The sequence below is a fragment of the Stenella coeruleoalba genome (genome assembly GCF_951394435.1).
Source record: "Stenella coeruleoalba genome assembly, chromosome: 6".
Classification (NCBI taxonomy): domain Eukaryota; kingdom Metazoa; phylum Chordata; class Mammalia; order Artiodactyla; family Delphinidae; genus Stenella; species Stenella coeruleoalba.
Genome location: NC_137151.1, coordinates 73735411 through 73751668, shown reverse-complemented (window position 1 = coordinate 73751668; position 16258 = coordinate 73735411). Strand labels below are relative to the sequence as shown.

The following is a 16258-nucleotide window of genomic DNA, read 5'->3' as shown; positions in this document are numbered from 1 at the left end:
ATTCATTGTATATGCCCATTTTATGTCTACAGAGGAACCAGAGATCGACCTAGATGTGGCTTTCAGGACCTCCATTATAGCTAAAGCCGGTGAAGACGTACAAGTGTTGATTCCCTTCAAAGGCAGACCTCCACCTACTGTCACATGGAGAAAAGACGAGAAGAATCTTGGCAGTGATGCCAGATACAGCATTCAAAACACTGATTCATCTTCATTACTCACTATTCCTCAAGTCACTCGCAATGATACGGGCAAATACATTCTCACAATAGAAAATGGCGTTGGTCAGCCAACGTCTTCAACTGTGAGCGTTAAAGTGCTTGATACACCAGCTGCCTGCCAGAAACTACAGATTAAACATGTTTCTCGAGGCACAGTCACACTGCTCTGGGAGTCTCCTCTCATTGACGGAGGATCTCCCATAATTAACTACATCATTGAGAAGAAAGATGCCACCAAGAGAACATGGTCTTCAGTGTCACACAAGTGTTCTAGCACATCCTTTAAGGTAACAGATTTGTCAGAGAAAACTCCATTCTTCTTCAGAGTTCTTGCAGAAAATGAAATTGGAATCGGGGAACCCTGTGAAACTACACAGCCAGTGAAGGCTGCGGAAGTACCAGCTCCTATACGCGATCTCTCAGTGAAAGACTCAACAAAAACATCTGTTACCCTGAGCTGGACCAAGCCTGACTTTGATGGTGGTAGTGTCATCACAGATTATACTGTGGAAAGGAAAGGTGAAGGCGAACAAACATGGTCACATGCTGGCGTAAGTAAGACATGTGAAATTGAGGTTAGCCAACTCAAGGAACATTCAGTCCTGGAATTCAGAGTGTCTGCCAGAAATGAGAAAGGACTGAGTGATGGCGTCACTATTGGGCCAATTACAGTGAAAGAACTTGTAATTCCGCCGCAAGTTGACCTGTCAGAAATCCCTGGGGCACAAGTCACTGTGAGAATTGGGCATAATGTGCACCTCGAGTTACCTTATAAAGGAAAACCCAAACCATCTATCAGTTGGCTGAAAGACAGTCTGCCGTTGAAAGAAAGCGAACGTGTTCGTTTGAGTAAAACTGAAAACAAACTTACTTTGAGTATTAAGAATGCAAAGAAGGAGGATGGAGGGAAATACACCATTATTCTCGATAACGCAGTCTGTCGAAACTCATTTCCCATTACAATCATCACACTCGGCCCACCATCAAAGCCCAAAGGGCCCATTCGATTTGATGAAATCAAGGCTGACAGTGTCATCATATCATGGGATGTGCCCGATGATGATGGAGGAGGAGAAATTACCTGTTACAGCATTGAGAAGCGAGAAGCTTCACAAACTAATTGGAAGATGGTGTGTTCCAGTGTTGCCCGGACAACTTTCAAAGTTCCTAATCTAGTCAAAGATGCTGAATACCAGTTTAGAGTTAGGGCAGAAAACAGATATGGAGTCAGCCAGCCACTTGACTCAAACATCATTGTGGCAAAACACCAGTTCAGGATTCCTGGCCCCCCAGGAAAGCCAGTTACATACAATGTGACTTCTGATGGCATGTCCCTAACTTGGGATGCTCCAGTTTATGATGGCGGTTCAGAAGTTACTGGATACCATGTTGAAAAGAAAGAAAGAAATAGCATCCTGTGGCAAAGAATTAACATATCACCAATATCTGCAAGAGAACATAGAGCTACTGGACTAATGGAAGGCCTGGATTACCAGTTCCGTGTATACGCTGAAAATTCTGCCGGCCTAAGCTCACCTAGTGACCCAAGCAAATTTACCTTAGCTGTTTCCCCAGTAGGTAAGTGACTGAGGATTATTCAAATATATTTAATTCCGCAACTGAATGTGTTAGTGACAACTCAAACACTGCTTTTCTTCCACGTATCACCTTCTCACATATTTCCTAGTCACTAGAGAGCTGGTCAGGTAAAGCAAGGGGGATGATTTTAAATCAGTCTAAAAGAGCAATTTAAAATTCTTTTTTTAAAGCCTCTGATACAAAAAAAATTGCAATTAATGGCTAAAATGAGTTTGGGGGATTTATTTATTTTCCTTCCACTGAAGATTAAGAGTTGATTACAGAAATAACGATGCCTTTAACTTGCATCTAATTTATAGACCCACCTGGCACTCCTGACTACATTGATGTCACCCGGGAAACCATCACTCTGAAATGGAACCCACCACTGCGTGATGGAGGCAGTAAGATTGTCGCCTACAACATCGAGAAACGGCAAGGGAGCGATCGCTGGACCAGATGCAACTTTAGTGATGTCAGCGAATGCCAGTACACGGCAACAGGACTTAGTCCTGGGGATCGATATGAGTTCAGAATACTTGCAAGAAACGCTGTTGGAACCATAAGCCCGCCCTCACAGTCTTCTGGCGTTATTATGACAAGGGACGAAAATGGTAAGCATTTACAACCAATTTCCAATGTAACTAAGAGCATTCACATTTTTAAAAATATATATATATATATTTGGGGGGGGGCTGGTCTATAAAAATGGGAAGAGAAACAACGTTTCATACAGATTACCAAAGGTTGTTAGGTGGATGAATTCGATTTTCTACCTTTCAGATGAAGAGAAGAAAAAAATGTAATTAGCATCAATTCTTTTTACCACGTCTATTATTTCATTTCCATATAAACAGCATGCAAGTGGGAATGAGTTTTTAGCTTTGTGATTTCAGTCATTTATAATAAATGAAGAAAAAAAGGTCCCAAGAATAACTGTCCCTCTCGACTGAAGTTACTAAAACACAACACAGGTCCAACAGCACAATTATCACCTTGCCTGAGTGCAGCTGATGGCCCCGCACAGGAACTTGTTTGAATATGCAGCAGTATTAGGAAGTAAATGATCCGTAAATGTTTCTCTTTTTACAAATGGAAATGCAAGCTTAATAACATGACAGATATAACAAAGGCGATAACCTAATAATATGCAAATGTTTAACCCCATAGTCTAAATTCTCAACTATCAATCCTTTCAAAATAGCCTTTGGTATAAGCATTACCCTTTCAGCCTTTATGATATGGTGCTAATGAAAAACATGCTTATTTAAGTCTTTATTAAGCCAAACTAATGCATATTGTCTCTTTCTTTTATAGTTGCACCAATTGTAGAGTTTGGCCCTGAGTACTTTGATGGTGTCACTATTAAGTCTGGAGAGAGCCTTAGAATTAAAGCTTTGGTGCAAGGACGGCCAGTACCTCGAGTAACGTGGTTCAAAGATGGAGAAGAAATTGAGAAGAGGATGAATATGGAAATAACCGATGTCCTTGGATCCACCAGCCTCTTTGTTAGAGATGCTACTCGGGACCATCGTGGTGTATACACAGTGGAAGCCAAAAATGCATCTGGCTCCACAAAAGCAGAAATTACAGTGAAAGTACAAGGTACTCATAAAATAGCTTCTTAATCTTACAATGTACAGGACTTGGATTAAAGACATGCCTGATTGCATTTTAATGGATAAGGAGAAAGAAACTAACTCTGGAACCTTTTTCTTACAGATACACCAGGAAAACCAGTTGGGCCAATAAGATTCACCAGTATAACTGGCGAGAAGATGACCTTGTGGTGGGATGCTCCACTCAATGACGGCTGTGCTCCCGTATCGCACTACATCATTGAAAAACGGGAAACCAGCAGACTTGCTTGGGCGCTAATTGAGGATCATTGTGAAGCCCTCAGCTATACCGCCACTAAACTAATAACTGGCAATGAATACCAATTCCGTATTTCTGCAGTCAACAAGTTTGGTGTTGGCAGGCCACTGGATTCTGACCCAGTGGTTGCTCAAATACAGTACAGTAAGCGACCGTTTTTACTAAGTGGTACTATGTCATAAGGTTAACTTCCAAGCAAATGTGTCTAATTGGTTTATTTCTTTCTTTGTTTTCATTTTACAGCTACTCCCGATTCCCCTGGCACTCCAGAACCTAGTAATGTAACACGCAATAGCATTACCCTGACATGGGCAAGGCCAGAATCAGATGGTGGCAGTGAAATTCAACAGTACATCCTTGAAAGGAGAGAAAAGAAAAGCACACGATGGGTGAAAGTCATCAGCAAACGACCAATCTCTGAGACAAGATTCAAAGTCACCAGTCTGACAGAGGGCAATGAGTATGAATTCCATGTCATGGCTGAAAATGCTGCAGGAGTAGGACCTGCAAGTGGTATCTCAAGACTAATCAAATGTAGAGAGCCAGTCAACCCACCAAGTGCTCCCACTGTGGTCAAAGTGACAGACACATCAAAGACAACTGTGAGCTTAGAATGGTCTAAGCCAGTGTTTGACGGAGGGATGGAGATAATTGGGTATATTATTGAAATGTGCAAAGCTGACTTAGGAGACTGGCACAAGGTGAATGCAGAAGGATGGGTGAAAACAAGATACACAGTTACTGATCTACAAGCAGGTGCAGAATACAAATTCCGGGTTAGTGCTGTCAATGGTGCTGGAAAAGGAGACAGCTGTGAAGTGACCGGCACCATTAAAGCAGTTGACCGACTATCAGCTCCTGAGTTAGACATCGATGCCAACTTCAAGCAGACTCATATTGTCAGAGCTGGGGCCAGTATTCGCCTCTTCATTGCCTATCAGGGTAGACCGACTCCGACAGCTGTGTGGAGCAAACCTGACTCTAACCTTAGCATTCGGGCTGATATCCATACAACAGACTCCTTCAGCACCCTCACCGTGGAAAACTGCAACCGAAACGATGCAGGGAAATATACCCTTACTGTGGAAAACAACAGCGGTAGTAAGTCAATCACATTCACCGTAAAGGTGCTAGACTCTCCAGGCCCACCTGGCCCGATTACCTTCAAGGATGTGACCCGGGGATCTGTTACATTGATGTGGGATGCCCCTCTCCTTGATGGGGGTGCCCGAATCCATCACTACGTGGTAGAGAAACGAGAAGCCAGTCGCCGTAGTTGGCAGGTAGTCAGTGAAAAATGCACTCGTCAGATCCTCAAGGTCAACGACCTGGTAGAAGGCGTTCCATACTATTTCCGTGTTTCTGCAGAAAATGAGTATGGTGTTGGTGAACCCTATGAAATGCCAGAACCAATGGTAGCCACAGAACAGCCTGCTCCACCAAAGAGACTTGATGTCATTGACACAAGCAAATCCTCTGTGGTCTTAGCTTGGCTTAAACCTGACCATGATGGAGGCAGCCGCATCTCTGGCTACCTGCTCGAAATGAGACAAAAGGGATCTGACTTCTGGGTTGAAGCTGGTCACACCAAACAGCTGACTTTCACGGTGGAGCACCTCACTGAGAACACTGAATATGAATTCCGCGTGAAGGCCAAGAATGATGCTGGCTACAGTGAACCCAGGGAAGCCTTCTCTTCTGTCATCATCAAGGAGCCTCAAATTGAGCCCACAGCTGATCTCACTGGAATTACCAATCAGCTCATAACTTGCAAAGCAGGCAGCACGTTTACCATTGACGTGCCAATCAGTGGTCGTCCCACCCCCAAAGTAACATGGAAGCTTGAAGAAATGAGACTTAAGGAGACAGATCGAGTGAGTATCACAACAACAAAAGACAGAACCACCCTGTCTGTAAAGGACAGCATGAGAGGTGACTCTGGAAGGTACTTCCTGACCCTGGAAAATACAGCTGGTGTCAAAACATTTACCATCACAGTTGTGGTCATTGGAAGGCCAGGTCCAGTAACTGGCCCCATTGAAGTCTCATCTGTCTCAGCTGAATCATGCATCCTGTCATGGGCTGAACCTAAAGATGATGGAGGCACCGATATTACTAATTACATAGTTGAAAAGCGTGAGTCAGGTACAACAGCTTGGCAGCTTGTCAATTCCAGCGTCAAGCGCACTCAGATTAAAGTCACTCATCTCACAAAATACATGGAATATTCTTTCCGTGTCAGTTCAGAGAACAGATTTGGTGTCAGCAAGCCTCTGGAATCAGCACCAATCGTTGCTGAGCATCCATTTGGTAAGAAAAATAAAAATCGTACTTCCAAGTCTCTATTATAGTTAAATATTTCCCCTGAATTTTATAAAACTGTATTCATATTTGATACCTTTGCTTATATTTAGTCCCACCAAGTGCACCTACCAGACCTGAGGTCTACCATGTGTCTGCCAATACCATGTCTATTCGCTGGGAAGAACCCTATCATGATGGTGGCAGTAAAGTCATCGGCTACTGGGTTGAGAAGAAAGAACGTAACACCATTCTTTGGGTGAAAGAAAACAAACTGCCATGCTTAGAGTGCAACTACAAAGTGACCAGTTTGGTAGAAGGACTGGAATATCAGTTCAGAACGTACGCACTCAATGCCGCAGGCGTTAGCAAAGCCAGTGAAGCATCAAGACCTATGATGGCTCAAAACCCAGTTGGTAGGTATCAGAATTTAAGGGTACATTTGTTTATCACCGTCATCACCATCATCGTCATCATTATTGGTACTAGCAAAATTCAGAGTTGCATTTAACCTTATTTTTGCATCCCTTCCAGATGCACCAGGAAGACCAGAGGTGACAGATGTCACCAGATCAACGGTGTCACTGATTTGGTCTGCCCCAGTGTATGATGGAGGCAGCAAGGTTGTAGGCTACATCATAGAGCGTAAGCCAGTCAGTGAAGTTGGAGATGGTCGCTGGCTCAAGTGCAACTACACCATTGTATCTGACAATTTCTTCACCATTACTGCTCTCAGTGAAGGAGACACTTATGAATTCCGTGTGTTGGCCAAGAATGCAGCAGGAGTAATTAGCAAAGGATCAGAATCTACAGGCCCCATCACTTGCCGAGATGAATATGGTAAAGAATAGTCAATGCTCTCCTTTTAAACTATCACAATTTCTATAACAATAAACTATCATATATTCATTCACATCTATTTTGCCTATGACAGCTCCACCCAAAGCCGAACTCGATGCCAGATTACAGGGTGATCTGGTTACCATCAGAGCAGGCTCGGATCTTGTTCTCGATGCTGCAGTTGGTGGCAAACCTGAACCCAAAATTATCTGGACCAAAGGGGACAAGGAACTAGATCTCTGTGAAAAAGTCTCTCTGCAGTACACTGGCAAACGAGCAACTGCTGTGATCAAGTTCTGTGACAGAAGTGACAGTGGAAGATACACTTTAACGGTGAAGAATGCCAGTGGGACCAAGGCCGTGTCTGTCGTGGTCAAAGTTCTCGGTAAGTACGTCAAATGATCTTTGATTTTCATAGCTTTCTCAAGCGTGGGCAGAAAGAAACACCTTCCTCATTGCTCGTCCTTACACCTGTTTCAGATTCCCCGGGCCCATGTGGAAAGCTCACCGTCAGCAGAGTAACAGAGGAGAAGTGCACTTTAGCCTGGAGCCTTCCTCAGGAAGATGGAGGTGCAGAAATAACTCACTACATCGTGGAAAGACGCGAGACTAGCAGACTCAACTGGGTGATTGTGGAAGGCGAATGCCCAACCCTATCCTATGTGGTCACCAGACTCATCAAGAACAACGAATACATATTCCGAGTGCGGGCAGTAAACAAATATGGCCCTGGTGTGCCTGTTGAATCAGAGCCCATTGTCGCCAGAAACTCCTTCAGTGAGTATTAACACTCAAACAGTTCAGCAGTTGAAATGTAATGGGATCAGGGAGAAGGGAGGACAGTCATAGCAATAGTGATTTTGTGCGATTCTGATCATCCTTTTATTTTCATAAAAATATAAATAGCTATTCCATCACAACCTGGCATACCTGAAGAAGTTGGGGCTGGCAAAGAGCATATCATCATTCAGTGGACAAAACCTGAATCTGACGGTGGCAACGAGATCAGCAACTATCTAGTAGACAAACGTGAGAAGAAGAGCTCGCGCTGGACACGTGTGAACAAAGACCATGTGGTGTATGATACCAGGCTGAAGGTGACTGGCCTGATGGAAGGTTGTGATTACCAGTTCCGGGTGACCGCAGTAAATGCTGCTGGTAACAGCGAACCCAGCGAAGCTTCCAACTTTATCTCTTGCAGAGAACCATCATGTGAGTTCCAAGAATCATACATAACCCTAATGCCCAACAAAACCACATTACAAATAATTTTCCAACATGCCATTTCCAATAACTTGTAGAATTTGTGAATGGTCTAGAAAGTCATATGCTTATTAGAAGGATCTTAAATACAGCCTAAGACAGAAAACATTTCAACTACTACTTCTGTCAATAAGTTAGCAGTTACATTGCTAAAAACTGTTGCAGTACTTTCCAATCTGTGAAAAAAATAAACTATTCTACTACCAATATGAAAGGGATGTATTTTGCAAATCTTCCTAAGAATGGAGAGAATTTTGTTGTAATGATAATAACTACTGAAAAGGAAAAAAAGACAACATCTCTTTTAAGAGGCTTAGCAGAGCATAAAGCTTCTTGTATTTTAGTAAGCATCTAACAAAATAATTGTCACAAAAGCTTCAGAAATAAGTGGCAAATCCTTGTACAAAGTTTAAGCCCAAGAACTAAAAGCAATAAATCACTTGGATTGAATCGAGGAAGTAGAAGAAACTTATTCCTGTACTTATTAGCAATGTAGAGGTGACAAGTGATATTAACCCTGTTGAAAGCTGAGCAACTAAAGAAAAGTCCCTGAGAATGGGTACTGTTAGCAATGAGCTTAGCAGGACACAGCATAGCTAGCCAAAGTGGCCAGAAAGAAACATCTACCTTTCTAAAGAAGTTTAACTCTTAAAACAATAATAATAGTAATAATAGAGTATACAGTGCTATCCTGCAACGTCAGAATAGCCTAGTTACAAAGAGTATCTTGGTGAGTGTGGACAAAGAAGAGTAATGCCTCAGTGAGTCTTGAAAACCAAAAATACAAATCTCAAGCTTCCTTATTTGTGTAATACCTGCATCCTTATTTTAAAATTTCATAGATACCCCTGGACCACCTTCTGCTCCGAGAGTTGTAGATACCACCAAACACAGCATTAGTTTAGCCTGGACCAAGCCCATGTATGACGGTGGCACTGACATCATAGGATATGTTCTTGAAATGCAAGAGAAGGACACTGACCAGTGGTACCGAGTGCATACCAAGACCACAATAAGAAATAATGAATTCACTGTGACAGACCTTAAGATGGGCCAGAAATACTCCTTCAGAGTCGCTGCTGTGAACGTGAAGGGCATGAGTGAATACAGCGAGTCAACTGCTGAAATTGAGCCCATGGAAAGACTAGGTATTTATAATATACGGTTTTAGGTGAATTATTTTCTCATCACACCTGTTCATGAATTAATTAAGTTTTGACATTTACTTTCCAGAAATACCGGATCTTGAGCTTGCAGATGATTTAAAGAAGATTGTGACCATCAGAGCTGGGGCCTCGTTGCGGCTGATGGTGTCTGTATCTGGAAGACCACCACCCGTCATCACATGGAGCAAGAAGGGCATTGACCTTGCAAGCCGGGCGATCATTGACAACACTGAGAGTTACTCTTTACTTATTGTGGACAAAGTTAACCGGTATGATGCTGGAAAATACACCATTGAAGCTGAAAACCAATCTGGCAAGAAATCAGCAACTGTCCTTGTTAAAGTATATGGTAAGTATTTGTCTTAAAATCAACTATGCTGTGAGTAGATTCTTTAAAAAGATACACCTTGACCTCTGATTATCACCTCTCTAAAAGGAACTATGTTGAGTATATTTTCCTGCCCCCCAAAAAATCTATCAACCAATCAGGCAAACAGGAAGTATGGATCTTTCATTCTCTTGTTTTAGATACTCCTGGTCCCTGTGCTTCAGTGAAAGTTAAGGAAGTATCAAGAGATTCTGTGACCATTACTTGGGAAGTTCCCACAATTGATGGTGGAGCTCCTGTCAACAATTACATTATTGAGAAGCGTGAAGCTGCCATGAGAGCATTCAAAACAGTAACTACCAAATGCAGCAAGACGCTCTACAGAATTTCTGGACTTATAGAAGGAACCATGTACTATTTCAGAGTGCTGCCAGAAAATATTTATGGCATTGGAGAACCTTGTGAAACATCTGATGCAGTTCTGGTCTCAGAAGTACCTTTGGTGCCTGTGAAGCTAGAAGTTGTCGATGTCACCAAATCGACTGTTACCCTTGCCTGGGAAAAACCACTCTACGATGGTGGTAGCCGGCTCACTGGCTATGTTCTTGAGGCCTGCAAAGCTGGCACCGAGAGATGGATGAAGGTTGTCACCTTAAAACCCACAGTCCTAGAGCACACTGTTATTTCCTTAAATGAAGGTGAACAGTACTTATTTAGAGTAAGGGCACAAAACGAGAAAGGTGTGTCAGAACCAAGAGAGATCATCACAGCCGTGACTGTACAAGACCTCAGAGGTATGTACCGAATCACCAAAATAACAATAATAGTAAAGGAAAGTGAAAGAAACATTCAGAATTCATGACACTTTGTCATTAGAAATAATACTTATGAATAAATGCCTACTTTTTCTCATAGTGTTGCCAGCAATCGATCTTTCTACAATGCCTCAAAAGACCATCCACGTCCCAGCCGGCAGACCAGTAGAGCTGGTGATACCAATTGCTGGTCGCCCACCTCCTGCTGCTTCCTGGTTCTTTGCTGGCTCTAAACTAAGAGAATCAGAGCGTGTCACAGTTGAAACTCATACTAAGGTAGCTAAATTAACCATTCGTGAAACCACTATCAGAGATACTGGAGACTATATACTTGAACTGAAGAATGCAACCGGAACTACTTCAGAGACCATTAAAGTTATCATTCTCGGTAAGGATGAGAGACCAAGACACAGCAAGCTGTTGTTGTTTAGTCACCCAATTTTGATTTGAAGTGAAAATTAACCTCCGGGATTTCTTTTTTTTTTTTCATAGACAAGCCTGGTCCACCAACTGGGCCTGTCAAGATTGAAGAAATTGATGCTACTTCAGTGACCATTTCCTGGGGACCGCCTGAACTGGATGGTGGTGCTCCACTGAGTGGCTACGTGGTAGAACAACGTGATGCCCATCGTCCAGGGTGGCTGCCAGTGTCTGAATCAGTGACTAGAACAACATTTAAGTTTACCAGACTCACTGAAGGAAACGAGTATGTGTTCCGTATCGCTGCGACAAACCGCTTCGGGATCGGCTCGTACTTGCAATCTGAGGTCATAGAATGTCGCAGCCTCATCAGTAAGTCCTGGACGCCCGCCCCCACTCTCCCCACCTCTGATTCTAAATATTAACAAGAAGGAATTTATTCTTAATATACCCTTATGTAAGTAAAAATAGGTCACAAAGTTAATCCCAGGGTCTTTCCAAGGTTTCTAAACCTCCTTTTCTTGGAAGTTTTCAACATGGTTGGGGTTTTTTTTTTTAATGGAAGAAAGAGAGGAGGGAGTTAGGGAAGGATGGATGGAAGGAAAGGGGGGAGGGAGGACTGGCTGTTACAGTGAGAAACAATACAGAATACATGCTTAATAAATGTTTATAAAATGGAAGAAAATGAGGAACGGCAAGAAAAGTACAAAAATGAAAACACGAGAAAAACAGTTGCAAGAGTCTTATATGTACCATTTTAAGATGGTATATACGAGACACACTTATACAAATGTACGAGTCTTCAATTTATTCATGGTGCCATGTTGTGTTTACCTCTGTCTTGCTGCAGATATTCCTGGACCTCCAGAAACATTACAGATATTTGATGTCTCACGTGAGGGCATGACACTTACTTGGTACCCACCAGAAGATGACGGTGGCTCCCAAGTGACTGGATATATTGTGGAGCGCAAAGAAGTGAGATCAGATCGATGGGTCCGTGTAAATAAAGTACCAGTGACGATGACACGGTACCGTTCCACTGGCCTTACTGAAGGCTTAGAATATGAACACCGTGTCACAGCCATTAACGTGAGAGGAACTGGAAAACCAAGCCGTCCTTCCAAACCCACCATTGCCATGGATCCAATTGGTAAATACCTTTTGTATAAGTTTACTGAGGTATAATTTAATGTGGCAACAGTCACCCTTCTGAAATATAGAATTCCATATGTTTTGTATAACCACCACCACAATCAAAATATAGAATATTTCCAACAGCTCAAAAAGTTCAGTTGTGTCCTCTGTCATCAATCCCCTCCCCACTCCAACCCTGGGCAACTTTGGGCAAATAACTTTTTATATTCTTCTCTTGAGTCTATTTCTCCCGCTTTAAAATGGAACTCACAATACACACCCTATATCACAGTTAAAATTGTAAAGCAAGTTAATATTTCTGGAAGCACTTTAAAAACTGATGGTAAATGTAAGATAGTATTAGTGATTATAAACAAAGCACAAATAAGACAAAGGAAAAACCAAGAGCTTTAAGTAATGTTAACTGATTAAAATGAATTAAACATTTACAAAATGAAAAATATTCTACTGTTATAGTCCATGTTTCCACAACTCACTGAAATTGTTAGGTGGTGCATTCGATTTTCAACTTTGCAGAAACTTTAACAAGTATGTTGTTGTCTTATTCTTATTCCCAGCTCCTCCAGGAAAGCCACAAAACCCAAGAGTTACTGATACAACAAGGACATCAGTCTCCCTGGCCTGGAGTGTTCCAGAAGATGAAGGAGGATCTAAAGTCACAGGCTACTTGATCGAAATGCAAAAAGTTGATCAATATGAATGGACCAAATGCAACACCACCCCAACCAAGATTCGGGAGTATACTCTCACACACCTACCTCAGGGCGCTGAATACAGATTCCGTGTCCTAGCTTGTAACGCTGGTGGACCTGGGGAGCCCGCTGAGGTACCAGGAACAGTCAAAGTCACGGAAATGCTTGGTAAGACATATGATCATTTACTTTCTGCTGTAATTGCCTTAAGACTTGTTTCCTACACCCGCCTCCCAAAATGCTAATTGTAACCCTACCTTTCTTCCCAGAATATCCTGACTATGAACTTGATGAAAGATACCAGGAAGGTATCTGTGTAAGACAAGGTGGGGTCATCAGACTTACCATACCAATCAAAGGAAAACCATTCCCAATATGTAAATGGACCAAGGAAGGCCAAGATATTAGTAAGCGTGCCATGATTGCAACCTCTGAAACTCACACTGAGCTTGTAATCAAAGAAGCAGACAGGGATGATTCTGGCACTTACGACCTGGTTCTGGAAAACAAATGTGGCAAGAAGGCTGTCTACATCAAGGTCAGGGTGATAGGAAGTCCCAACACTCCAGAAGGACCACTTGAATATGACGACATACAAGCTCGCTCTGTAAGGGTCAGTTGGAGACCCCCTGCCGATGATGGTGGTGCTGACATCTTAGGCTACATCCTCGAGAGACGAGAAGTGCCTAAAGCCGCCTGGTACACCATCGACTCCAGAGTCCGAGGTACATCTCTGGTTGTAAAAGGCCTCAAAGAAAATGTGGAGTACCATTTCCGTGTTTCAGCAGAAAACCAGTTTGGAATAAGCAAACCCTTGAAATCTGAGGAACCAGTCATACCAAAAACACCACTGAGTAAGTGCTCTTCCAACCATAACACTGTAAAAATCCTCTCAGTGCTCTTTTGTTTCGAAAGGAAAGCCACCAGCTTACAAGAGTTGGGACTGCATTCTAACACATGTGTTTTCCATTTACATTCCTAGACCCTCCCGAGCCTCCAAGCAATCCCCCAGAAGTACTAGATGTGACCAAGAGTTCTGTCAGCCTGTCCTGGTCCCGGCCCAGAGACGATGGTGGTTCTCGGGTCACAGGCTACTACATTGAACGCAAGGAGACATCAACTGACAAGTGGGTCAGACACAACAAGACTCAGATCACCACCACAATGTACACCATCACCGGGCTTGTTCCCGACGCGGAATATCAGTTCCGCATCATCGCACAGAATGACGTTGGCCTAAGCGAGACCAGCCCTGCTTCTGAACCAGTTGTTTGCAAAGATCCATTTGGTAAGGAAAGAGTTTCCAAAGGGGTTAGAATCAGAGAGGCAAACCACCTTTGCTGTTTTTCTTTTACTTCAGCAGGAAAGCTGATTTCCTTTTCAACTGTTTTCAAATATTTCAGATAAGCCAAGCCAACCTGGAGAACTCGAGATTCTTTCAATATCCAAAGACAGCGTCACTCTACAATGGGAGAAACCTGAATGCGATGGTGGCAAAGAAATCCTTGGATACTGGGTTGAATATAGACAATCTGGAGACAGTGCCTGGAAGAAGAGCAGTAAGGACCGCATCAAGGACAGGCAATTCACAATAGGGGGTTTGCTGGAAGCTACGGAGTATGAATTCAGGGTTTTTGCTGAGAATGAGACAGGGCTGAGCAGACCTCGAAGAACCGCTATGTCTGTAAAGACGAAACTAACATGTAAGTAGCCATTAGTTCTCTGCTTATGGTTTACAAACTGAGCAACATGTTAAGGCTAATTCTTCCTCTGGACTAAGTAGATCTCCAGAAAGCTTTACTGGAGAGCAAGTATTTGGAAAGAAATCACTCACTCTGGCATATGCACACACAGGGAATAGTTGATGCTTCTAGAGGAAGTCATTCCAAGCACATAACCTCAGCAGTGAACTGTTAGGTGCAGTGAACTGATTCCTAAAGCAATTTCTCCCTTGAATACAACGGTGTTTTTTTTTTAATACTCCTAGTAAGACTTGAAGGGTCAACAAATGTACCCCACTTCGGTGAACCTAAGTAAGGGCAAATCTACAGATTTATAGAGAACTAATATTTCCCCAAAACCCTATACATTGTTAATGCCTCCCGATCATAAAAAGTCACTCTACATAATAATATGATGATGTGCTCATTGAATCTCTACTTTCCAGATGATCCTCCAGTCACTGTGAAACCTTTTTAAGAATTAGACTCATATGTAAATAATGGTGTCTAATGAAGTATTAGTCAATAGGATGAATTCATTCCTGATATACAAGGACAGAGGATTATAGATTCAGTAGTAACAATAATGCATTAATGTTATCTTTCATACCCTTCAGCTGGAGAGGCCCCAGGAGTACGCAAAGAAATGATGGATGTCACCACCAAACTGGGTGAAGCTGCTCAACTCTCATGCCAGATTGTTGGAAGGCCTCTACCAGACATTAAATGGTACCGATTTGGTAAGGAGCTGATACAAAGCCGCAAGTACAAAATGTCTTCAGATGGACGCACACATACTCTAACAGTAATGACCGAGGAACAAGAAGATGAAGGCGTTTATACCTGCATAGCTACCAATGAGGTTGGAGAAGTAGAATCCAGTAGTAAGCTTCTCCTGCAAGCAACGCCACAATTCCATCCCGGTTACCCACTGAAAGAGAAGTATTACGGTGCTGTGGGGTCAACGCTTCGACTTCACGTTACATACATTGGCCGTCCAGTACCTGCCATCACTTGGTTCCATGGCCAGAAACGTTTGCAAAACTCAGAAAACATTGCTATTGAAAACACTGAGCAGTATACTCATCTCGTCATGAAGAATATCCAACGTAAGACTCACGCTGGGAAATACAAAGTTCAGCTCAGTAATGTTCTTGGAACGGTGGATGCCATCCTTGATGTGGAAATACAAGGTATTTTATTTTCATTTGCAGTGGTTTTGTTGTTGTTGTTGTTTTTAAAGAAAAAAGAAAAATATCCTGGGAGACACACTACAGAAACCACTCCAATTGTATTTTCTCCCAACAGATAAACCAGACAAACCTACAGGACCAATTGTGATTGAAGCTCTATTGAAGAACTCTGTGGTGATCAGCTGGAAACCACCTGCAGATGACGGAGGCTCCTGGATCACCAATTATGTGGTAGAGAAATGTGAGGCCAAGGAAGGGGCTGAATGGCAATTGGTGTCTTCAGCCATCTCAGTGACAACCTGTAGAATTGTGAACCTCACAGAAAATGCTGGGTATTACTTCCGGGTTTCGGCTCAGAACACGTTTGGCATCAGTGACCCTCTAGAAGTCTCCTCAGTTGTGATCATTAAGAGTCCATTTGGTGAGTACAACCTCTACAGTCTTCCTATGGCAAAATTCCATCTGTATGTGAAACTTTTTTTTTAAACAGAAATAACTTTTGAAAGGAGATAGCAAAGATTCAGCTAAAGTACAAGTGCCTTTTATCTCACTTAAATTGAATTTTTGCTTATCTAAAAGGGCACATGTATACCCCATCCCCTTTTTCTCTAAAAAGGAACTTTGTGTTGCAGTAAGTTTCTCAGCATAAAGTAACCAATTTCATTTTTCTGGATTAGTTATTCT

The 16258-nt window shown here is 42.5% G+C and overlaps 2 protein-coding genes across 15 annotated transcripts in view; one reads left to right on the top strand and one right to left on the bottom strand.

Moving 5' to 3' along the window:
- PLEKHA3 (pleckstrin homology domain containing A3) overlaps nucleotides 1-16258 on the bottom strand; it is a 138927-nt gene that overhangs the window by 61949 nt on the left and 60720 nt on the right. The window lies entirely within an intron of this gene.
- TTN (titin) overlaps nucleotides 1-16258 on the top strand; it is a 283020-nt gene that overhangs the window by 255492 nt on the left and 11270 nt on the right. Inside the window, exons 273-294 of the mRNA XM_079924045.1 lie at nucleotides 33-1799; nucleotides 2120-2413; nucleotides 3117-3404; nucleotides 3522-3821; nucleotides 3921-5987; nucleotides 6092-6394; nucleotides 6513-6818; nucleotides 6913-7203; nucleotides 7299-7595; nucleotides 7725-8030; nucleotides 8924-9229; nucleotides 9315-9596; nucleotides 9776-10369; nucleotides 10491-10778; nucleotides 10883-11182; nucleotides 11661-11963; nucleotides 12526-12828; nucleotides 12930-13514; nucleotides 13643-13948; nucleotides 14064-14363; nucleotides 14999-15574; nucleotides 15690-15995. Coding sequence (XP_079780171.1) covers nucleotides 33-1799; nucleotides 2120-2413; nucleotides 3117-3404; nucleotides 3522-3821; nucleotides 3921-5987; nucleotides 6092-6394; nucleotides 6513-6818; nucleotides 6913-7203; nucleotides 7299-7595; nucleotides 7725-8030; nucleotides 8924-9229; nucleotides 9315-9596; nucleotides 9776-10369; nucleotides 10491-10778; nucleotides 10883-11182; nucleotides 11661-11963; nucleotides 12526-12828; nucleotides 12930-13514; nucleotides 13643-13948; nucleotides 14064-14363; nucleotides 14999-15574; nucleotides 15690-15995 — 10668 coding nt within the window. The remainder of the gene's footprint in view (nucleotides 1-32; nucleotides 1800-2119; nucleotides 2414-3116; nucleotides 3405-3521; nucleotides 3822-3920; nucleotides 5988-6091; nucleotides 6395-6512; nucleotides 6819-6912; nucleotides 7204-7298; nucleotides 7596-7724; nucleotides 8031-8923; nucleotides 9230-9314; nucleotides 9597-9775; nucleotides 10370-10490; nucleotides 10779-10882; nucleotides 11183-11660; nucleotides 11964-12525; nucleotides 12829-12929; nucleotides 13515-13642; nucleotides 13949-14063; nucleotides 14364-14998; nucleotides 15575-15689; nucleotides 15996-16258) is intronic.